The sequence below is a fragment of the Anopheles maculipalpis genome, chromosome X (assembly GCF_943734695.1).
Source record: "Anopheles maculipalpis chromosome X, idAnoMacuDA_375_x, whole genome shotgun sequence".
NCBI lineage: Eukaryota > Metazoa > Arthropoda > Insecta > Diptera > Culicidae > Anopheles > Anopheles maculipalpis.
Window position 1 is genome coordinate 17,254,128 of NC_064870.1, and position 25,234 is coordinate 17,279,361.

The following is a 25,234-nucleotide window of genomic DNA, read 5'->3' on the forward strand; positions in this document are numbered from 1 at the left end:
AACATATTACGCAACCCAATTAATGATCTTGGCATTATTGCTACGGACTAGCTTATACACCTGAGAAAAATGAGAAGTTTCAAACGTATCGTGCCTTAGTGTTGTAAATTTGGAGCGAGCCCTAATTATTCTTAAACTGTCCTTCTCTTCAGGGCCCGACGAGATGCCAGCTCCAGTTTTTTTTTAATTTGTAGAGCTGCATTTTCTTTTCCGCTAACTATTCTGTCCGTTGTATCTCTTTATACATACGTTTTGCGGAACATTTTCAAATCGGTCCGATCTTCCAACAGGGATATAGATCAGGGATATAAACAGGGATGTTGTATTACCCTATTGACAAAATTGCCAAATTGCCAACCACTACTAAAGTTTTTTTTCATACAAATTTGCCTTAGTAGTGCCTTAGTTGACGGATTTATAAAGATTTTGTCAATAGGGTATAGAGGTGAGATTTTCCTGTGTGCCAAAGTCTTCGATTCAGTCATTTTTTATCTTTGTTCTTACAATTGTACAATACAAACTTAAATCAGCACGAGTTTATGACTGGTCGATCGGCCGTCATCAACCATTTACAATATGTATATTTGACTATCTTTGACTTTGATTGGCGGGCTTCTAGTTGATGCAGTGTACACCGACTTCAAAGCGGAATTCCATAGGTTTCCTCACTGGTTGCTATTAGAAAAATGAAGAAAATTTGGGGTTTCAACTCCTCTTACCGTTTGGCTTAGATCCTTTCTTGTAGGCCGGTGTTACAAAGTCAGAATTGATTCTTGATTTTCTAGATACCCTTTCGTTAATTCCCCCAGGTCAGCTGTTTTACGCCTTTTCTTTTCCTTCAATTTGTTAATGATGATGATCTACCATTCTTCCTGTCGCTGAACATTAAATGTACGACGATTATTAAGATGTTTTCTTCTATATCTGGTATCGGTGTCTACCCATCGCTCCAATCATATCTTGATTCCTTTTCCTGTTGCAGTTTTACTAACTTCCTTGACTTTTACCCTAGTAAATGTTCCATCATATCATACTCTCCTTCTCGTCATCCTTTTGTCTTTAACTATTTCCTCAACTCTGTTCATATTTCACCTGTTTCAGTTATACGCATCCTGAGTGTGATCCTGGGCTGTAAACTAACTTACAATGTCCATTTCGACCATTTAAAAACCCTACAACATAATTGGTCTCATAAGTAAAGTAATAGCTGATTTTTCTGATCCCACCTGTTTGCGAGTCCTGTATTGTGCATTATTGCCAAAAACCATGCTGCGCAAATTTGGTTCGCTTAAATTGAACAGATTCAGCACTGTTAGGAGAATTGTGGTCAGACGCTTTTGAGGACTCGCGCTTCCCCAAATGCCATATTATGATGTCCGGCGTCAAATGCTTGGCATGGGAAAATATAAACCGCCTGTTAAATTTCAATTATCATATCAATTGTAAAGAATGCTGGCTGGAAAGAAATTGAGGTCCAGTGATGAAGTAATCGCCGAAACAGAGATCTAGTTTGAGGCTAATGGTAAACTATATTTTAACAATAGAAAATCACCATAAGCGCTCCTTCGCTCTCGAAGGCAATCAAGTTGAGTAAGCAAATTTAATTTGGCTAAAATATCCTTTATCGTGATTAGGACTAAGCTAGTCTTGTGAATTCCCTACTTACATAACATAGTAGGTAATATCTATCATTGGAATATAAAACATCATATTTGTATTTTTGATTTGCAATAAAGTTTAATGAAAAAATTTATAATTTATTTTAAAATAACGTAACGTAATGACTTTAAATAATGGTATACAGTAAGATCTTCCCAACACATATCAATCGCTATCTGAAATGAAATCCATGATGCGCCGTATTTTCCGTCGTGCAGAAGAGTGCTCTTTCGATTTGCGTGCCCATTTCTTTTTTTGACGACGCTCTTTGAGCTTTCGTTCGGCTATCTCAAGCTCCGACAGATCTGACTCCAAACTCATGACGATGTTATCATCGATGAAGGAATTAAATTGTTCCTCCCCATTAGCGTCCGCTGCATCCACCTTGTGACTACCTTCTTCCGCGTATTGTGTATCCATTTCAGACAAACACGTATCATTCACCGTCTGTTGATTGTTGGGCCTGTTGGACAGTATTTTGAAACCACCGCGACGTACTAGTGGACTGCGCACGGACTGCAGATAAACTGCTCGCATGTCAACAGTGCTCTGTTCGTCGTCGGATGCAGTGACAAAACTTTCCAGTGAGTTCTCACCATTGCTGTCCTCTCCCACATCATCATCGGTGTCGTCCGATACTGCGGCCTGAGTTTGCAGAAAATCACGCCCCTTCTGGTTGATGGTACGTTTTTTGGCTTTTCCGAGTTTCGTTTGCTTATTGGAGTGAATTGAAGCATGCGGCGAGCGTATCTTTAAAAAAATGAGAGTGTTAAGTATAATCATGTCACTTTGGTCTAATAAGCATAGCAATAACTTACCTCAATAGCAGATTGGAAAATGTCATGGTCTTCCTCCTTCCAGTCTATCAAAGTGTCTCCCAGGCGTGACTGCAAATCATGACTATCCGATGATTTGTTTGCGTTACCATCTTTCAAGCTATCCCCACTGGAATCTATCCTATTATTGTAAGCACGTCGAACCTTTCGCCCTACAATACTTTCGTTCAATGTTTCGTTGTTTTCGCTCGACTGGGTGTGTTTACTGGGTTCATTCAGTTCGTTCGATTCCTTCACATTTTCGTCATTGGGTGTAGACATGTTTTCTCCAGAGATTATCTTGTCTCTGCTTTGATTCAGCAAACTATCCAATTTGGAGGAATGAGACGTTACCATTTGTCTAGCTTCATGCATTGTTTCATTTTTTCTATCACTGACAGGCTGCATGTACACCGGTTCCTTGAGCTCGTTTGGTTTCTTCCCATTCTGCGAGGGTGTCAATTTCGCATATGAAGAAACAAAATATGGTGATCTACCCGGAAGACAGTACATCTCTTCTGGACACACTAAAGGGCTACTTTGTCTACGCAGAGTAGCGAATTTCGAGCTGGCAATTTGGGAGTTGCTCGATGATCTCGAGGAAGACTTAGGTTGTGGGACGCTATTTTGTTCATATTCGTCACTGCTTTCATCCTGGAAAACTAGCTCGGCCAAACCTAGGTCGAAATTTTTTCTCTTTAAATTATTACTGCTTTCCAACATACGTGTAGAACGCATCAGAAGTTGATTGTTCGCTGTCTGTTCGGAATAGTCGAATTTCACGTCCGATGTGGTTACGGGAATCGTCGTAGCGGAAGCATATTGCTCTTGCCTCGTCGTAAGCGTATCAGGTACATTGACTGAAGAGGTGTTTTTGAGACCACCAAATAGTCTCCTACTGATTGATGTTCCTTTGGAAATTAAGTTTTCGTCCTGCCTTCGGCCGCTTGAAGCTGTATCCAGAGCATCTATCTCCTCAGAGCTATCGTCTTCAAAGATTTGCGCCAAACTTTGCAAAAGGAAATACTCCAGCACTATCTTATGTGAAACACTTGGTATTTTTTGGCTGTTCGAAGAGTGTGATGTTAAAGATTGGTCATTTGTTCGAGCTGGTGTATCAAGTGTATCTGAGTTTTTTCTTTTCTTCACCGATCGATTGAACGCAAGTAGAAGAGGGCTGTTGCTTAGATCCTTCGGAGAGTTGCAATGCTTTTGAGCCTTGTTCAGCACTGATACAGTTGATTTTTTGACACTAACGATCCTTTCGGGTTGTTTCCATATTGTACGTGTATTTTCTTCCCATAAATTCTTGTCTGTGGTCGTTGTTTCCGATTGATTAAGCTTCAAGTCGAACAGATCGGAGATGGAACGATCCGTAGCTATACTCTCTTCAACAGTTTTTCCAACATCAAACCGGATCTTTTCGTGGGGAACCAACTCCGGCAGATCCAGCGGATCGTCCATCGCTGGCACATGACTCGACGATTCCTTTCTTTCGAACTGTATCACTTTGGACGGATGCAGTAGTTTCTTTTTATACAGCCATTTTTGACGACACAATTGTTTGTAATGCCTTATCAAGGGTTTCAGCAAGGCAGAGATTGCAACTTCTGCTTCCGTCTGACCGTGACGAATCGTTTGATCAATCGGTATGGATATATTGCCGTGCGATCGATTGTGCAAAGTAGTTTTGCTTCTCCGATTGGGTGAGTCCAAGGCAAAAACATCACACTCGCTAACATCCAGCTCATGTATTGTAGCGTGTCGTTGCCTTTGGAAGTACTCTCTTACGTCTCGCGTTTTTGTGTCGTTGGTTTTTCTTCGTTTCGAAGATGATCCGCTGGCTCCAGTCGCTTCATCCATTAGTCGGTCGTTTCTACGTTTCCGGCTGCTTCCCTTTACGGTTTTCTGAATTTCCTCGTCAGAAGAATCTGACCCGGTACGTTGTACCGTTGTTGGTTCGTCGGATATATTCATAAACATTTTTGCACACGTCGGTTTCAATCCGGCCGGTAAAAGTGGTGGTGAATGGCGATAAAGGATCTGCAGAATGTCTTTGCTTCGGGCTAACTGTTGGTTAGTTTTGTCCTTCGATGCGAGCACATGCTTGAGTGTGTTGTGTTCCTCACCTTCAGTAACGAGCATCAAAACTCGACCAACCCGTTGCCGCCCCGTACGACCTATTCGTTGCACGAAACGAACCGGATTTTTCGCTACATCAAAGCACACTATCAAATCTACCTCACCTACATCGATGCCTTCTTCGGCGACACACGTGGCGATAAGGGTGTTGTACGCTCCGGATCGGAAATGACGCATAACGCCAATCTGTTCGTGTTGCGGAACGCGAACACCACCGTTGGTCCCACCTTGTCCTACAGGGGAAAAAAGAACATTAACATATTATTCAGTATAAATAAATGTGGTTGAATTCAATCGTAAATCCCTCATAGATTTTCAGGAATTCGACCTGGCAGTAATAACTAAATTTAAAAAAAAAAGATAACATTGTCCCAAGGGCTAGCAAAACCCTCCGCATGCTGTATCTTTTGACCGCGGATTTCTGTGATCTCGGGTGCCTGAACGCCCTTTACTTTTCTTTGGCGCTTGAGAATGCCTCGGTGATTTGGTTTTAGTTTTGATGAGTTGAGTTGAACGGGTTTAGAGTAGTGTTGGGAAAAGCGAATCCAAATCACCCAACCCCAAAATCAACATCACCGAATCTATACTGTAAATCAAATTTCATACGACATAGAGTCCGGTCAACGACGTATAACAAAAAAAAATTTAATGGATCTAGAGTTATGCGCGGAATGTTTCATACGCTGAGTTGCATCCGTCACCTCGGTCTCGTGTTGTACAACGTGACTTCCGAGCATCAGCATGTCATCTGATACTCCAGGAATGTCAGCATGCAACATGGTACCTTTGGACAAGCGGCCAACGGGAGAATCATATAGCGCAGTCCAGCAGTCTTCGCCTATGTGCAGCCGAGGTGCATCAGCTCTAAATAAAATATCAAAAGTTACACACGTGTTTTCTATCATTTAAAGGAAGATAACCATAACTCTACATCTACGATTACATACTGCAATTCGAAGACACAAAAGTACCTTAAAAATATTCTAATCGAATCGTCCTCATCGAATCCTTAAAGAATCCCAATCGAATCACAATTGAAAGGAATCTTAGTCGGATCGGATCGGATCCAATCGTTCCAATCCCAATGGAATCCGAATAGGATCAAATTCCAATGGTATCCTATGCGTATCCCAATCGGATCGAATCTTTCAATTAGGATCATATCCGTTTCGAATCTTCCGAATCCCGAAACTGCCAACATTATTTCAGTTCACCTTCACGCGGTTTGCTATGCGCAAAGTGTTTTGGGAGGTACAGGCTCAGCTCTATCTCTGTATCCGCTACGCCGTGGACCGCTTATTATTTATTTTAGTGTGACGGCTCTATGCCATATTGTCTGGGTCTATTACTTTCAGAAACCCGCCGCATTGATGTCCCAATCTGGTTTCATCACCTCCCTTCTCCTCCACTCCAGCGACGATCCTTTCCTGCTATCCTCTATCAATTTTTACGCTCCTGTTTATCGCCCACGCCTTCGTCCTAGCTGTCGCAACACGGCCAGGTGCTAATGATCCATTACTTCGTGCTTTTATTAATACTTCTCATACCTATTTGACTTTTCCCTCTACTCTGCTGATTTCCGTGCTTGTCTCCACTCCTCCTTCTTAAGTCTTCTTGACTCCCCTTGACCTCGCTCTCTTTTACGTCCATTCATTAAATTAGTTTCTAACGAAAAATTTGCACCCTTAGGCACAAAATTTTCAGTACTATTAATAAATAAATAAATAAATAAATAAATAAATTTATATAAATAAGTAAATAAGAAACCCCGAGAGTGATGTTTAAAACATATAAAAAAATACAAACGGTTGAGGTTATAAAAGGATAGGGACATCTATCACAGTTCAATCAACCAGTATTGATGGCGAAATTTGATATTAAATGCACCATCCTAAAACATTCTGGGCGTATGTGAATATCATCTGAAAATGTAAGCAGTCATCCGTTCCTTCAAGAATGAGCCTCTTTGATCTCCAAACGTCTACACCAAGTGAAATATGTAATCTATTTGGCACAAGAATTTTCAGTGCTTTTGCAAACATTCGTATTGATCAGGATACTTTAAGTGCATCACTCTTCTCTGTTCAGCTAAATGTGATAGAATTTGCGTTCTTTACCCTGGGAGTTACTCCAGAAACTATAATGTATGCTTTAAAAAGACTTACCCCTGGGGGCCAATCGGATACTGTTTATATACTTATTTTCAAAGCGGCATTTGAATCTATAAACCATTCTTTAGTTTTGACCAAGCTAACCTAATTAGACATATCAGTAGAGACTATCGAATGGCTCACATCATAACTAACCCCACGTGCCTAAACAAGGAGGCCAATCAAATCACGACTTTAGATTCCCGGTTTTTATTTCTGTGCAGTGTCATCTTCTATGGCACCACAATTACACGTTGACGTAGACAAAGACATTCACAACAGTGACCATCACCCACTTTTCATCCACAGTACTTTTCGCTCTTAGAAGTCCTTTGTACGACCTCGCTGGAAGTATGAGGAAGCTGATTGGGAAAAATATCAAACCGAATCAATCAAAAAACGTTTCAATCTCAAAGATCAAACGTTTCAATCTCCACCTTGACGAAATCCCCCCCCCCCCCTTTCTCTCTCTCTCTCGCTTTGTAGAAACTATAGAAAAGGCAGCTTTACGTAGTATCCCCCGTGCAAAAGGTAACACATCCTGCATTAGAAATGTCCCTTGGTGGAATGAGACAGTTGCACGGGCCATTAAAGCCCGCCGCACTGCCTTACGCCGATTCCGCCGGGCTAATCTAATCCCTGATAACTTTTGTACTCCCATCCTAGCGGAACGGTATCGAGAGGCCAATCGCCTCGCCAAAGAAGCCATCCGCGCAGCGAAAGAGAGAAGTTGGAATCAGTTTGTAATTGATGTCAACCCTCTCTTGACCTGTAAGGAGCTTTGGCGGCGGGTGAGTGTGCTCCCGGGGCCGTAACAAACGCTCTCACGCTCCTATAATTCTTAATCAACCTTCCGATCCCGCTACTATTATTCTACCAGTTGAGGTTCCTGAAGCTTTTGCAAAACACTTTGCAAATGTTTCAGCTACCGACAACTTTTCGCCACCGTTCCGCAGACTTTAACCCAAAACAGAAAAGATCCCAATTCCCCAAGTAGATGCCACTGACAATAGATACAATAGATTATTTTCGATAGCAAAACTAAACTGGGCACTTAGCAAATGTCAGGGCAAATCTTCAGGTCCTGACAACATTGGTTATCCTTTGCTTAAAAACCTTACGCCTCAAGCCAAATTAACACTCCTTAAGATTTACAATTACATCTGGTTAACCGGGAATATTCCGGCGGATTGGAAATCTAGCCTAACAGTACCAATTCCCAAACACAAAAACCCACTGATGAAATAGATAGTTACCGTCCAATCTCGCTCCTTAACTGTATGGCTAAGGTGCTGGAAAGGATGGTAAACCGTAGACTCACACAGGAATTAGAATATCGTAACCTCCTCAACAATAACCAGCTAGCGTTTGGGTGTGGTAGGGGTACGGAAACGTACTTTGCCAGACTGGACGATTTACTTGATAAAACCAGAAGTAACGAACACCACATAGACCTAGCAATAATAGACCTTAGCAAAGCTTTTGACCGGACATGGCGTCATGCCATCCTTCTACAGCTGTCCCGTTGGGGTTTTGGTGGACTTCTAATCAAGTTCATTGAAAGCTTCCTCACGGACCGGACATTTAGAGTTTTAATAGGGAATTATCCAACCACTACACATTAGAGAATTGTGTCGCACAAGGTGCCATTCTCTATCCCACCCTTTTCCTCATTAGCATGGAATCCCTTTTTTGCTCTATTACTACAGAAATCCAAGCATTCCGTTACGCAGACGATATTATCCTGGCCTCATCTTCTCGTTACGCTTGCGAATCTCGAAAACTCCTGCAAACAGGGGTTGACAGGATTCGACAGTGGTCGAGGAGGACAGGTTATGAAAAATCGAATACTAAATCCAAAATCCTCCACATTTGTAAACACACTCCCTGTACAAATTGACGACCGATCAAATACAACAATACACAAATACCCAACACACGGACTGCCGACATACTCGGCGTGACCTTCGACAGTCGCCTTTATTCGACAGTCCTTTATTCCTCATTCCTACAGGGGTAAGAAGGAAGGAAACAACCGGATGAACCTGTTCCAGTTGCTTGGAGTCGGCAAACTTCGGGCCTCCCGTATAACACAAACGCACCAACCGACTAGTCGCAGCTGCAGCTCGGACCGTTGAGAAAGGACTCTACGCAACTGCAAGCATTACCAAAGCAAACACAGGACTACAGACACTCACCAACCAACAGTTACCACCGATCATCCAATCCACCCGCCGGGGAATTCGTCCCTGGTACCACCGTACACCTGCCATAGACTGGGAAATCAAATGCTCTCACCGGGGAACCGGAAAAAGCAGTCACATTGCCAATAATATCTTTACTCGCTTAATTCAGACTAAATACAAACATTTTCAACATATCTTTACAGACGGCTCCGTTTATCTGGACTCAGCCGGCTGTGGGATTCACTCCACCACAGACAACTGCGCCATCAAACTTCCTAATCACACCTCCATCTTTTCCGTCGAAGCGATAGCAATTGACTGACTGACTGACTGACCGACCGAACGTCATCTTCAGCGACAGTGCCAGTGTTCTGGCTGCCCTGGAACACGGCACCTCCAAAGACCCCCAAAGACGTTCAACTCCTTGAAGACATCCCTTCCTCACCCGAAATCATTTTCTGTTGGATTCCGTATTACTCCGGAATTCACCGTAACGAAAAAGCCGACCACCTTGCCATGGCACAACCTGGACCTAAGCAACAAACTCCGTCTCATCAAGCACAACACCGCTTCATGGGAAGATACCGAATCCAGTCACATCTAACGAGTCTGTGGTGTTTAACCACAAACTGGTTGTGAACCGTAAGACGCCACGTTTTTGTGGTCCTCACTGTTCCTAATGATCTCCCAACAAGTCCTTTCCCGCTTTCGTATAGGTCATACTCGCCTTACACACTCCTACCTCCTAGAAAAATCTAGTCTTCCACTCTGCAGCTTCTGCGGCGTTGACATCACCGTCCACCACATGCTCACAGTTTGTCATGGATACACGACACCCCGAGTCACCTGACAACTAGACCACTGATTACACGACAATTCTATCACCCGACAAACTTCATCAGAACCTCCTTATTCGATATTTACGGATCAGTCATTTATATATAGAAATTTAAGCAATAGTTTTAACTTATCCATTATCATATACCATAATCGCAAAAGTGTTCCACAATATTTAAGCCACATATACGATAGTTTTGTATTAGATTATACTACTTTTTTACACAGTAGAGAGTCGAATGTAGTCTCTAAGGCTCAAGGCCTCTATAAATAAACGGAGAAAAAAATTCCCGGTTTTTGGCGGGTCACTCTATTTCGTTTTTCGGTTCTCAATCAACTTGTGCGAAACTTTAATGGCAAAGTATTTTATCATATAACATGTTTACCCTATCCCAGGCATGTAGCCTGCTGGGAGAACAAACCGATTTCGATTTCCTATTTCTTTGGTTCTAAGAATTTGTTTCACTTGAAATTAAGTTCATATGAGTAAATCACAACTGTTTTACTCTGCAATTTTAGAGTCCTTTAACATATAAATGCGTGATGCCATATCGATGCAGTATTCAAATAATATTTAAAAACATTTGAACTCTTCCAGTTTAAAGTAAGTACAAGCGTTATACATGTTATGGTGTGTCAAAGTTGATAAAATTCAAAAAAATGAAATGTGGGAAATATAGGCAAAGCAATTTGTTGTGTGAGGCAAAATGGGCAACAGTATTCATACAACATAAATGGACTACCGATACAACGTGCTGAAGCGATCCGGGATCTTGGACTCCTGATAGATGACGAGTTTACTTTTCGATATCTCTAGGAAAACATAATATGTAAGACCAATAGGAATTTTTGTTTGGTTCGTAAAATGACTAGCCAATTCAATGATCCTGATATCAATTTTTGTCCCTAAAAGCTGGTATGCTAATGATGCTAGCTGACAGTTTAGACAAGTGCATGGTTCACTGGTTCTCTCCAAATATCTGGATTTGGGTACACGGGGAAACCCAAACTTTTTGGAAGATGGGTTATATGGCTAAATTGAGCGGGGTGGGAGGGGGGGGGGGGATCTAGCGTTTGTTCTTCATGTTAGGGGCGGCTCGTTGTCCTTCTGTCCTGACATTCTACGGGACTGTAATCAGCTAGGATGCGTAGGCCCTCCGACGAGACAGGGGGTTGGGGGAGAGGCCTTTCAGGCAAAGTGAGGGCCAGCGGCTTCGGAGTAGTAGCACTTCAGGAGGTGCGGCGGTGTGCGAGGCGTACACCCGACAAAATACCTGCTTGCCGGAGGCTCTGACCGTGATAGAGCCCGACTCGGAAGCAGAGTATCAGTTGACGGCGACGATCTCGAAGTGGTAGAGGAGTTCTGCTACCTTGGTAAGATCGTAACTTCGGACAACAACGTAAGCAGCGAAATCCGAAGGCGTATTGTTCAGGGGAATCGTGTCTCCTACGAACTCCACAAACTCCTGCGATCCAGAAGACTCCAACAACACACGAAATGTACGATTTACCGCACCTTGATACGTCTGGTAGTCCTCTACGGGTACGAGTCTTGGACTATGCTGACGGAAGACGTCAATGCACTCGCCATTTTCGAACGGCGGGTGCTAAGAACTATCTTAGGCGGTATGTGCAAGCAGAGCGTGTGGCGAAGGAGAATGAACCACGAGCTAGCTGAGCTGTTTGGCGGTGCTGATATCCTGACGGTAGTCAAAGCCGGAAGGATACGTTGGCTGGGACACTGGATAAGAATGCCGGACTCATGCCCCACCAAGAAGGTGCTCGTCAGCGACCCGTTCGGCACGACGCGTAGAGGAGCACAACGAGCTCGTTGGCTGGAGTGGAGTCTAACCTGTAGGAGATCGGTTGCAGCCGTGGATGGATGACTGCAGCTCTAGACCGAGTTTCCTGTAAACTGAATGGAGATCTGGCCATGTCGACACGACGTGCTCAATCCTAAGCAGGCCAAGAAGCAGAACAAAATATATACATAAATTCGCCAAATTCTAATTGTGATACTGATGTTACTGAACTTGGGACCGTGTGTACAAATTAAAGATTACAGAACTTGTTTCAATAATTGAACAGCAGCAAAAACAAAAATAATAACAGCATCCGCAAAGTCAGACTAACTGAATAAACCGAGTATGCCCGGTATAAGGAAAAGAATGTTGATACTACGGCATAGTATCGTCATATTTTTTGTATTTTCTTCATAATTACACCCAGAAGCATTTTGTATTTTCTTCATGAGGGAAGGATGCGCTATTCTATCGCTACAAGTTTTATGGTTTGTTTTGCGTTAATTATTAATTTATAATAAAGCAAATTCGAAAAATTCTGGACTATAACATTATTAGAAGAAATCACAAAGTTTTTTAATTCGAATTAGATAATGGATGAGGGAGAGGAGCTAGATAGAGACAACGCACGAAGACAAGCACCAGACAAAAATAGGGAAGTGGAGAAGTCAAACAGATTGAAAATAAATTAAAACAGCAATCATTCGCCCCGGCTGAAGATATCCGCGATGCAATCACAAGGGGAGGAAGAGGACGGAGACGGTGCATGGGTACATATGGATTAATGGATAACAGAGTGGGAGGCAATACGGTAAGCTTGAGCATGTGTGCGATGAGATTCTAAGGGCTCCAGACCCAGCAAGTGATAGCGTACAGGATACGACGGTAACGCTGAGCCGGTGGTGCCAAATACATTGCGCATGACAAATCGAGTGAAAGCCCTCTAAATCCGCTCCGTCATTGCTGTAGCTCCCACGTTAGAAGGGGCTCAAATTACTGAGGCATATTCCAGCGATGAACAGACCAAGAAAACAAACTGAGCACACGTGATGTCCACCGCTCAGTTCGCTTATAGAAATTTCCGTCTTTGGGATAGATGTGGGAATACCATTAGGACCAGGAGAAAAAGAGAGCTCAAGATTGAGCAGCGCCGTGTGAACAATCCTTAGATGCAAAGACAGTCAAAGGTATTGAACTGCGCGGGAGATGCACAAGGTACTTGAGACCCAAAAGTAACTGTAGGAGCTGCAAACAAACTTGCTTACTTGCGAAGCAATAACCGCTCCAAGGGAAATATAGGGGGGGGGGGGGGTAATCCGATGCAATGCAAGCGATGCCAACTGTACGGACATGGTGCGAACAATTGTAATCGCGTATTTAGATGCAACAAGTGTCCCATAACCGTTGTACCTTCAACCGAGCAGGGGAAAGTGCCCGAAAGTGGCGGCAATCATACCGCTGGTTTTAGCGGATGCCCTAAACGTCCGATACCAAAGCCGGGCAAAAAAGCTACCAGAGAATTAGCGAGCTTCAGCATCGACCGTAGTAGTTTCCCACCGCTGCCTTCAGCAACACCAATTCTGGGTTGAAAACAAGCTAGTTCCGCTACAAACACACATACACCGATTTTCGAGTCCTTTTTAAATCAGGAAAAAGTGTCAGGAGATCAAGGCCTACTTAATGCAGAGGAAATAATCCCCATTGTAGGAGTAATTTTTCAAAACCTAAAAACATGCAAGACGAAACAGGATCAAATCACAGTGATCATAGAGGTAATTGCGAAGTTCTGTTTCCCGTGATGGCAAACTGCGGTAACAATCTAAAAATTTCCTACTGGAACGCCAATGGCATTGCCAATAAAAAGAATGAATTAAACTACTATTTAAAGCAGCACAACATCAACGCTATGGCTATAGTCGAAACGTTCCTTTAACCAGTGCATACATTCTTATACCCAAATTATAAAGTTTATAGAGTTGATAGAGTGACTGGGCCAAATCTTAAACATCAACTATCTAAACACGTTAAATTATCGTGCATAGAAGCCATAGGTGTAAAAATATTCTATGAACAAGGAACATTCAACCTGATAGCGGCTTATAATCCCGGATAAAATACAGACATAGTCAAATTTAAACAGGATATTCATAGAATCACTTCAAGTAAGGACTGCTATTTCATCTGTAGCGATTTTAACGCTTATCACAAGTCTTGGAATTGTCTCTCAACAAATTCTGCAGGAAAACTACTTTTTGAAGAATCACAAAAAGGACAAGTTTCAATAAACCTGATAAACCAACATATATGCTAACGGACCCCGCTAGGAACCCATCCTTCCTTGATCTATTATTTATTTATTTACAATTGATTATGACGGTCCAATGCCGTATTGTCAAGCTTCCTTGATCTAACTCTCTCAAATAATTTGCGAACATTCTCTCAACTAAAAACACTTACTGCTCTTACGTCCGATCACTTACCTGTATTGTTCAGTTTAATGAATAAAACCACAAATATCGTCCCTGATAAAAGCATACCGGATTATAGTAAATCAGACTGGAACATATTTTAAAGAATTTTAAACGACGCCATTGATTTAACCACCACACACTTAAATCACATAGAAATATCACCACAAATTGACGATATGCTGCATAAAGTTACCAAAATTATAAAAATAGCTAAAGATAGAGCCATTCCCAAAGTAATTCCTGGCAAATACAACATCGTAATCCCCAACTATATAATTTCGCTTATAAAACTTAGGAACAAATATAGGAAGAAATGGCAAAGACATAGAGTAAACTCACGTTATAAAGATACCTACTACTATCTCAAGCATGAAATAGAAGTAAATTTATCGTACGTGCGTAACGCTGCTTGGTCCGACACGCTAGCTAGTATCAACACGCAACTTAATAACAACAATAGATTTTACTACTTTATAAACATTATTAAAAACAAACAGAATAATATCCCAAACTTGCGTGCGGAAAAACGTGCGTAAGTGGAGCCGCGAGTTCAATTCCGGGCGCACTAATGTTCACGACCAGAAGAGAAGTGGCCGACCGTCGGTCTCGGATGCGATTGTTCAAGCAGTGGAGGCAGAAATGCTCAAAAACCGCCGTGCGACAATTAGGGACTTGGAAGAGAAGCTTGGAGGAGTGTGTAGCAGCGAAACAATCCGTCATATCCTTGTGAACAACTTGCAGTATCACAAAGTTTCTGCCCGATGGACGCGGAGGTTCAGAAAGAGGTCAACACCTGGCTGCGCGAGGCGGACGGAGAGTGGTATTCTGCCGGCATAGACAAGTTCATCGTGCGGATGCGCAAGGTGTTGGAAAAAAAATGACGATTATGTAGTAAAAAAAAGTAGCCAAGACCTTGGCCTTTCCAACGGTGTATCGCTTTTTGTAACTAAATGTCATTTTCGATGAAAAAAAAAATTGGAGACCTTACTTTATTGGCAGCCCTCGTATCTTTAACCGTTGTTTTGATCTCTCCTATTTTCCACAGTCCTGGAAGTGCGCCAAGATCTTAAGCCAGGGAAGGATCCGACACTGCCTGTTAGCTATCGACCCATCAGCCTGCTGAGTACTCCCGGTAAACTCTTCGAGAGATTAGTTTACTGGAGGCTTCGCGATGCAGTCGACGAGCGGCAACTCATTCCAGCGGAACAGTTTGGTTTCCGGGCCGGTCATTCCTCCACACTACAGCTTCTTCGACTGAAGAACACCATCGACAACAATAGACGAGTCTCCAAATTCACCGCTGCCGTTCTGCTGGACATTAAGAAGGCGTTCGACAACGTGTGGCACAACGGGCGCATCCACAAGTTGTGCAGGTTCGGCATTCCAGCTCACCTGGTAAAGATCCTGCACAACTATCTAAAACAGCGAACGTTCCGGGTCTTTATTTCATCAGCCACTTCCGGTGAAACTGCAGTACCAGCTGGTATCAGTAGTACCACTGTCCATAATCCAACGCTACCGACTGGAAAATTAAAATCAACCACGCCAAGTCTCAGGCGATGATCATCCCTCATCGTCTGACAAACCGGCTCATCAACCCACAAACACACAACATCACCATAGACATAGACATAGACAGCATCCGGTTGCCATGGAGATCGACGATCCGGTACCTCGGAATCACTATTGACAACCGAATGCTGTTCAATCACCATACAAAAGATACTCATATTATTGAGTATACCGGAGCGGATATCCATCCGCTTACTCATATTATTGAGGAAGTTATATCCACTCATCAATAGACGCTCCAAGCTTCATCCAAAAAACAAGCTAGCCATCTACAAACAGATCGTCCTGCCCACAGCAACGTACGGCATTCCTGTCTGGCGTTCCTGTGCGAGGACGAATCTGCGAAAGGTAAAAACTAGCTGCAATAGATTCCTCCGACTCATCCTGGACGCTCCTCGCTGGACACGGCTTGAAGAGCTCTACGATAAAGCCAACACAGCACCATTTGACGACATAGCAGACAACATCATCAACCGGCTACAAGCATCAGCAGAAGCCTCAACCCACCAACTGGTGCAGTAGTTAGACTAGATAAGTAGTTAGACTAGTTTTTAAGTTGTTGATTAGTGTTCCGTTTATTTTAAAAAACAGAGACGATCTGGCAACACTGCTACATTGACGAAGTGACAGTTGCTGTCAGAGTAGATGAGTTGCAATGAAACAAACGACAGAAGAAGACGACGTGTGTTATCGTTCGTAAAATAAAGAAAATTGGTCCTTCGAATACAGAAAAACCTCAACTAATATTGTTTTAACGACGAAACAATTAGTTTGTAAGTTTATACTAAACACTCGCCTTAGCGCTTAAAATATTAGTTATTCAGACTAAACACCTGCCTCTTGGCATACATTACAACAGCGCTGAAAAGCTTATTAGCTGCGTCTCGCAAACTACCATTAATCATGTAAATACTAACATACTTGGCAATAAATACATTATTCTAAAAAAAAAGATAATAAAGTAGATTCAATCAATAGCTCACACGAGGAGGTTATCTTTCATTTCGATACGCATTCCTCGCGCACACAGCACGGTTATTTCTCACGTTCAAGGTTTCTGCCCACATCCGAACTGTCTCGTCATCAGATCTCCCCCTTCTGCGGCATAGGTTCCCCAAATTATTTGGTATTTGAAACAACTAGCGGGAAGGTTGGAACCCTCCTTGGAGACCAACTTGGTGCAAGACCTTGCTGGGGCAGATTCCTGTACAATTTATATTTTGCTGCTGCCAGCGATACTCTCGTGCTAGGAGGCCATTCCTTCGCGGGGCCTGTTCGAGAGTCTGCTCAGCAACAGGTTGCCTCAAAATTTGATATGTCCCAACTCAATGGAAATCTGCTAAAATTGGTACCATTCCGAAACCCGGTAAGCATCATTCAAATCCGGAAAATTACAGACCCATATCCCTCTTGAGTTACTTAGGGAAGCTTTTCGAAAAAATCATTGTTATACAGCTACGTGAACATATATTAGCGTTCAAGAGAGCCAAATAGTACCTGAATCACAATTTGGGTTCCAACCCGCCAAGTCAACGACGCACCAGATACACAGACTGAAATACTTCATAATTGAAAACAGATATATGAAAAAATCCACCGGCCTAGTATTGTTAGACAACGAAAAGGCGTTTGATTCGATTTGGCACAATGGATTATTATTGTTCAAACTAATCAAACTTAATTTTCCCAACATACCTAATCAAACTAATTCGTTCATTCCTAAGCAATAGAAAAAACACGGTCTACATAGGACTTACTCCATCTGATGCATATAAACCCATGGCAGGAGTTCGGCAGGGTAGTATACTAACACCTATTCTTTTAATCATTTATGTATCGGACATCCCCACGATTCCTAAATGCACTTATTTTTCTCTATGCAGACGATTTTGCGATTACAACTGCTGCTAAAAATCCTAGAAATATTACCAGCTCGCTTAAAAAGGCACTAAAAGCATATGAGAAGTTTTGTCATACTTGGAAACTTAAAACTAACTGCGCAAAATCGGAAGCAGTATACTTCACGAGAAACACCAGTTTTCGCAGATTGCCGCAAAGTGAGCTAGGATTCCAAAAAGGGAATATTTCATGGAAGGATAGAACAAAATATTTAGGACTTTATCTTGAAAAAAGAATGTCTTTCAGCAATCATATAGAACATGTATTAGCAAAAACAGAAAAATTGTTAAAAATTCTTTATCCTTTTATAAACAGGAAGTCCAACCTGGACCAAAAAAAACAAACTTCTAATCTATAAAGTATATTTTCGGTCAATAATAACATACGCATCTCCAGCATGGAGTTGATGCGCACTGATTCATAGGAAAAAAATACAAATCAGGCAAAACCAAATTTTGAAAATGATTCTAGACGTCCCACCTTGGTTTAACACAATCCAATTATACAGATCAATAAATATGCAAAAAATAGACGAATTTATACAAAAAAATAACCTAGCACATCGTACTACTACATTTCCCTTGATTTAAAGATTTCCCCCTGAAAGATCAGATTCTTCCAAATTATTTTTATGGTTCAAATACAATGATAAGTCATGTCTTTTAAAGTTTTATCGACTTAAAATCTAGTCGATACGAAATATGTTATAGACACTCTTATTCCCTACTACCTTTGAAAGCAGGTACTTTAGCACAACTGTTGAGTGGCCAATTGCAAAGCAAAGGTAACTACATAAAGAACACATGTATCAGAAGAAAAAGTTAAGTACACATTCAAGGTAATAACAATACTCTACAGTTTAAAATATATCAAGAAATGCACACATGGAAAAAAATCAACTTAAAATGATTAGACAAAAAATTCCAACAGGGCTGATTAAAACGCTATACAAATTATTGCGTTATGGGGTCACCTCGGGCAATTTGCCTAGTACTAAATGGATCGATTTCAAGAGGAAGTTCAAGAGAAAATTGCGTTCACAAAATTTCGCACAAAGATCCTTCAAAAAGAGAAAGCACATATGGTACACTGTTATATGACATACCGCCAGACTCACCCAGAGGGCAGCTCGACTTTCGCACATCATTTGTGGTTCCCAACGTAAGGAGACAAGAAGAAGACAAGATGTAAGCTAGGTTGAACTTGTTTTCACACCATATCCGAATAATAAACAAAGTACACTTGGACCATAAAAAGGTATTACACAAAATACAGATTTTCGCAGGAATTCCCGGTTTAAACAAATTCCCGGCTGATTTCCGATTTTCCTGGAAATCAGCCTTTTCCTTTTCCTCACTACGGAGGGACGGTCAGGATGGGATTTGAATTCCGGTCCCGCCGTTTGAAGACCGGCGACGCTGTCGCCTACACCACCGGGCCGCCCCGTATGGTGGAGTTATTGGTTCGAAATGTGACCAAGCGTCGTAATTCCTCTTCCTTTCCCTCCTCTGTATCCCTGGGTTCGATCACAGCAGACAATGCGGCTGACGCCTGTACTCTTTTCGCTGAGCACTTCTCTAGTAATTTATTTGTACCGGCTGGTCAATCTGATCTTCTGTCCGAAAGTGCATCGCCTTTTCCCTACTGTGGCTCTGAACTCATCAGCCCTGATGCTGTTGAAGCTGCATCCAAGCTCAGGACTTCCTTCTCTCCCGGCCCGGATTGTATCCCTGCCTCTGTTCTCAAAAAAGGCAATGTTGTGTTTGTTAAAATACTTGTAAAGTTATTCCGCATGTCCTTATGTTCCTCTATCTTTCCTGATTTGTGGAACCGTGCTTGGCCTGTACCTATGCTAAAAAAAGGTAACCCGTCCTTGGTCTCAAATTACCGCGGCATCTCACTTCAATGTGCGATATCAAAGGTGTTTGAGCACTTGTTTCATTCCTTTTAAAGTCCTCCAGGCCGTTTATCATCCCTCAACAGCATGGATTTCTTCCCAACAAATCTACCACTACTAATCTTATGTCATTCACTTCCTTCATTTCCTCTAGCTTAGAAACCGCGCATCAAGTTGATGCCGTATATACTGATTTTAAATCGGCTTTCGACCGCGTCCCTCGCTTCTTGCTTCTTCATAAACTATCCATAAACTAGTCCTTAGCCCTTTGTTGTTTGTTATTTTAATTAATGATGTCAGTACCGTGTTTCCCAAGGATTGCTTCCTATGCTATGCAGATGACTTCCTATGCTATGCAGATGACTTAAAAATCTTTTTCCCTATTTACTCTGATAAAGATTGCGAGTCTTTTCAAGACATCCTTGACTGTTTCTCTAATTGGTGCGCTCGTAATTCCCTTACCCTCTGTCCCGACAAGTGTAGGGTCATTTACTTTAGTCGATCCAGAACTCGCATCAGCTACCTCTATGCTATCAAAGACTTGGGAATCTGGTTGGACAAAGATCCCTCCTTCAACCTCCAAATTGAATTCGTGGTTGGCAGAGCTTGGAAGACGCTTGGCTTGTTCAAGCGTATCGCTCGCGACTTCTCGGACCCCTTATGCCTGAAAGCTGTGTACTGCTCGCTGGTCAGATCGATTCTGGAGTACTGCTCAATAGTCTGGTCTCCCCTAGCGAAAACTCATATTGAGCGTATTGAGCGGGTGCAGCGTTCGTTCACCAGGTTTGCAATACGCAAATCTCTTGATGAGCTTTCTCTCCCCATTTATTGCCGCTCTCCTTATCGGTCATACCGATGCTCCTTGCTTTGTTATCATGTGTTCCATTTTAGATCCCTTCCCGTGTCCTTCGTAATCGTCCCCCTCTTACGATCACAAGTCGTCGTATCACAGCTGGGCGCAAAGACCACCTCGTTTGTGCTATTCGTCATTTCAATTCCTTGGCTCATATGTTCGACATTCATCTAAGTTTATCCACCTTCCGGTCCCGTCTTAAACATTCTTCCCAGCTTTCTTCTTCCCTAATATCCTAATTCCCTGGCGCTTAGCAAAGTTAGGTTTAGGTTTTAGCTAATAAGTCAAATCTGTAAACCCGCAAGGCAACAGAACTAATAATGATAATTTAAAAAAATCGCAATAAAATCAGTAGCAAATACAATCAGAGTACATACAGTGCTGGGTATTCAAAATCAGACACTTCGAATTTAGCGGTTCTGTCTGCATTTCAATGTATTTATTAGTTTCTTAGAATTGTAAAACATCACCAAAAGTATGCAGTGGGCTTCGTCTACTTCCATTCTACACCATGATGTGAAAAAAGAAATGAAAAAGCTCTTCTCTACGAAAATAATGGGGACCAAACGACAAAAGTCTTCATATCGCGCTGGGCATTTGAAATCTGACACTTTAATTTACTAGGAATTTTCGTGTGATATGAACAAATTAAGCATAGATCAAGCTAGAACGCATCACTTCTTTCCGTAGCGACTTAGTGATTGGTAGAACAAATTCGTTTCAACAAAGCCGAAGCAAACAACTGTTAAAGTTAGAAAAATTGTAATTTCTAACATGTAAAAGGGTAGAAGTGTTAGAGGAATCAGTGAAATCACCAATATTAGCAAATCTACAGTCCACGACATAATAAAAAGACAAAAAAAAAAGAAAGTAGAATTGCTAATAAAACACCAAACAACGAATCAAAACGCAAAATTAATGATAAAGACGGACGACACATTATTCGTTAAATACGAAACAATCCCTTCCTGACCTATGTTGAATACAAAAAACAACATCAGAAATATGCGTAATATTGATGTAGATTCTTCAACAGTTCGGCGTTATAAACGAAAACAAAATTTGTTGTGAAGGGTTGCAATAAAAAAAAAATTACATCGGAGAAGAATAGAGTGCTTCGGCTCGAGTTTGCAAATAACTATATGGACAAAGATATAGAATTTTGGTCGAAGGTAATCGGATCTAACACGGTTAAAACATAAGTTTTCATGGTATTTTGTATGTTACTATTGTTTTTGGAAGGTTCTATTTAGGGACGAGACAAAAATTAATCTCTACGGATCTGATGGTCGCCGCTACGTGTGGAGAAAACCTGGTGAAGAATTTAATGGCAAATTTACCATTAAAACAGTAAAACACGGTGGAGGCTCCGTCATGCTATGGGGTTGTATGACATTAAAAGGAGTTGGCAAATTACATGTTATACGTGGAATCATGGATACTACGCATTACATCGAAATTCTTAAGGCAAATGTTCAGCCAAGTGTTGAACAATTGGGTATTGCAGATGATTATATGTTCTATCAGGACAATGATCCGAAGCATAAGGCATGAGCAACACGAATGTGGTTGTTGTACAACTGGCCCATCAGTGTTAGCAACTACTCCACCAGACCTAAATATAATCGAGCATGTTTGGTAAAAACTAAAAAATGTTGCAAAACGCAGACTTTTCAATTTGAAAAGTTTGGTGAAAATAGTAAACGAAGAATGTCATAAAATCTATTTATATTTTTATTTGAAATTGGCCCAAAGTATGCCGAAAAGATTGCAGGCTGCAATAGATGCTCATGGAAAAGTTACTAAATATAATTATAGCTGTTTTCAAATACATTTTAAGGTGTCCGACTTTGAATGCTCAGCGCGGTATGAAGACTTTTCTCATTTGAACTGCATTATTTTTGTAGAAAAGAGCTTTTTCAATTCTTTTTTCACACCACTGTGTAGAAGAGAAGTAGAAGAAGCCCACTGCATACTTTTGATGATGTTTTACAATTCTAAGAAACCAATAAATACATTGAAATGCAGGGAGAATGGCTGAATTCGAAGTGTCTGATGTTGAATACCCAGCACTGTAATATGATCCGTAGCAAATGTCAAAGGATCATAATAAGTTAAACATCCATTTCTCGCTCTAAAATCGTAAAATGGGAAAGACATATATGTACCAGTTATACTTGTATAAAAGTAATATAAAAAATGCTGTATGTGATAATTCTATTACACGTTTTTGTCCTCATCGGATGATGTAAATTATGGTAATTAAGTAATTTAATGTTAATAATAATGAGAAGAAGAATAAAAATCGTGACATGAAAGCACACTTTCTTACCAACAATGCAGTTCGGGCGTATCAATGGTTCCTTTTTACTCAGCATACGCTTTATCATTGCAACCGAATCACGAAACTCGCAGAAAACGATCGCTTTAGAGTCTGGGCACTCTTTGAAGAATGTTGTCAGCTGCTGCTCCAGTATGCGATACTTCGGATGGCCAAAATCAATGTCGTCATTTCCGGTCATTACGCTCGACTCGTCCAATCTTTGCTGCTGACGATGCTGATACTGTTCCCGCAACCGATCCAGGAATGCTTTTATTTGTCGATCATTGTTGACGAAATATTTCTCTTTCCCGTTCGTGCCAGCACCATCGTCGAAAAAGTTGAGGAATGTCCTTATACCATGCTTTACCAGCAGATCGAGCGCATGGTACATGCTGATACAAACACCGAAATCGGCCGTAATGGCACTATGATTCGGATGGCGCTGTTGGAGAGCATTTTTGCGAAATCGCTTCTGCTCCATGATGAGCATACCGGGCGTTACCGTGTCAGGATAACGCATAAACACGTTCGATTCGAGCAAGCGCTGCAGATAGGGGTTGACTAGCTGCAGGAGCTCCTTGCGCAGTCGCAAGATCGTTTGCCCGAGCGGTATCACGATGGTACGCACATCCTTCCGGAACACGTACGGTAACACATCGATCGAGTTATCCCAGCGCACCTCAACGTGGGCGATAAGCAGATTTTTAATCACTTCGGCAACATCCTCCAGCGTTCGGCCAGGTGTTGCTGACAGTGCCAACACGCGAAAGTTTCGGTTGCGCTCGGCCATCAGCCGAATCACATCGGTGTACGCATACCGTCCCTTAGCCTTGTGCGCCTCGTCAATCACGACCAGCCGGACCTGCTGCGCCGGGAATGTTTGTTCGGTGGACTCTAGATCCGCCAGAACGACCTGTGGGGTCGCATAGAACACACGCTTCTCCCGCCACAGTGCTGTACGCTTCTGTCGAGGTTGCTTCCCAGTTACTTCGGCCGTGTCTGACCGGGGTATGCCCATGATCCGGTAGCACGCCTCAATCTGCTGGCTGACGAGTGGTCGGGTCGGTGCCATAAAGATAACTTTGCCGGTCGGATACCAGCGGTAGATGTTATACATGACGACGGCCGCTATAAAGGTTTTGCCCAGACCGGTGGGCAACACGACAAGCGTGTTCTTAAACAGCGCCGCCTCGGTGATGGTGAACTGATACTGTCGCAGCGGAAAGTTCAACGGATAGATCCAACTGTCCCCGAGGCTTTGATCGAACCCATAATAATTACTGTTTCGTCGCAGTTTCAACCGGTACGGATCGTCCAGCAGATCCGTCACGCTCTCGTCTAGCAGTTCGACCTCGTTTGACGCGAATGGCTCGTCCAGCAAACCGGATGCATCATGCAGCGAATTGCTGGTTTGATTCAACACGTGGGATTTGTTTTCAATATCGTGAAACGAATCGTTGGCAACATTTTGTGCCATGATTATTAGTTCGCGCTGTTTTGGTTCGTTCAGCAGCGCGCCCAGCAAAATAAATTTCGAAACACCGCTTCAGACTGTTTCACCCTCACTCACAATCACACCCTCAAGGAAAAAACATAACACTTCCACAAACAAAAACTTCTACAAAATATTTATGCTCATATTGTGTAATATCATTTAAAAGGTGAAAGTCAATCACGAAATAATCCAAAAATAATACGAAACATAATCTGAGCCATAACGCACTCGCTTGTTTGTAAACGGTAAACCCACTGACAGCTACACTGCTGTCAAAAGATTCCGGATGCTTGATGTATCGCATTATTTTCACCGGGGCGCGGCGTTGCTTTGCAATTGATGATTGGATGTTATCAACCATATTCCAAAAAAGAAAGGACGCAAAACCCAATCTCAACGGAAAAAAATAATTTAAAAGTGAAAATACAATCTCAGACAAAAAAACAACGACCAGACGGATGAACTACGAACGACTGGAGGTTTTAGGTAAGGAAAGTATTTAAAAAAACGAAAAGGATATCCAAATCATGGACCCCTGAGGAGGAATGATCCCTGGTTCCTATTACAGCATCCTAGAGGATGAAAGGATAACAAATAACAAATAAGAAACGAAAATAAACGAGACTATACTTAGGGGAATCACCAGAGAATGAGGAAATATATATGATAACAGAATGTGCAATCCTAGGAAAAACATAAGCAACGCATAACCCGTTTCACTTCGCAAAAGCGACAGAAATGGCCATTAAAAGCAAACCGCAGTAAGCCACGCTACTAAGCGATGGAAGAATACTAATAAAAGTCAGAAACAACACACAGGCAAGAACTAGAACTAGGAAAAATAAATCTCAATTACGGCGACAACAAAATGAGTGTCATGGTATACGAACATGAGGCACTTAACTCATCGAAAGGAATAGTGAGATGCGATGCATTTCGCTACGTTACAGAAGAAGATATTCTGGAGGGTTTGAAAACCAAAAAGGTTACAGAGGTAGTAATAATGAAGAGGAAGAATTTCTAAGCCATTTAAACAAACACCAGAACTGCTATCCTAACATTTAAAACCACAAGACTTCCAAGATCAATAGAAATTAGCTTTTACAATGAGCGTGTAGTACATACCGATGCCA

General features: G+C 42.0%; 3 protein-coding genes across 4 annotated transcripts in view; 1 reads left to right on the forward strand and 2 right to left on the reverse strand.

Moving 5' to 3' along the window:
* LOC126561228 (microsomal glutathione S-transferase 1-like) overlaps positions 1-25,234 on the reverse strand; it is a 160,934-nt gene that overhangs the window by 67,377 nt on the left and 68,323 nt on the right. The gene's annotated exons all lie outside the window — the stretch shown is intronic.
* The window catches only part of LOC126559303 (lipid storage droplets surface-binding protein 2), an 86,632-nt gene that overhangs the window by 39,532 nt on the left and 21,866 nt on the right, over positions 1-25,234 (forward strand). The window lies entirely within an intron of this gene.
* Positions 1,825-24,083, reverse strand: LOC126565375 (Fanconi anemia group M protein). The gene is made up of 3 exons (XM_050222583.1): positions 22,616-24,083; positions 2,478-4,849; positions 1,825-2,409 (listed from the first exon to the last, which is right to left on the reverse strand). Exons 1-3 carry the CDS (start codon positions 24,081-24,083, stop codon positions 1,825-1,827), a joined length of 4,425 nt encoding a protein of 1,474 aa, XP_050078540.1.

Coding starts and splice junctions, on each gene's coding strand:
- LOC126565375 (XM_050222583.1), bottom strand. CDS start 24,083: ATGGCACAAAATGTTGCCAACGATTCGTTTCACGATATTGAAAACAAA. Junction 4,850..22,615: donor ACGCCCGAACTGCATTGTTG/GTAAGAAAGTGT, acceptor TTTCCCCTGTAG/GACAAGGTGGGACCAACGGT. Junction 2,410..2,477: donor TTTTCCAATCTGCTATTGAG/GTAAGTTATTGC, acceptor ATTTTTTTAAAG/ATACGCTCGCCGCATGCTTC.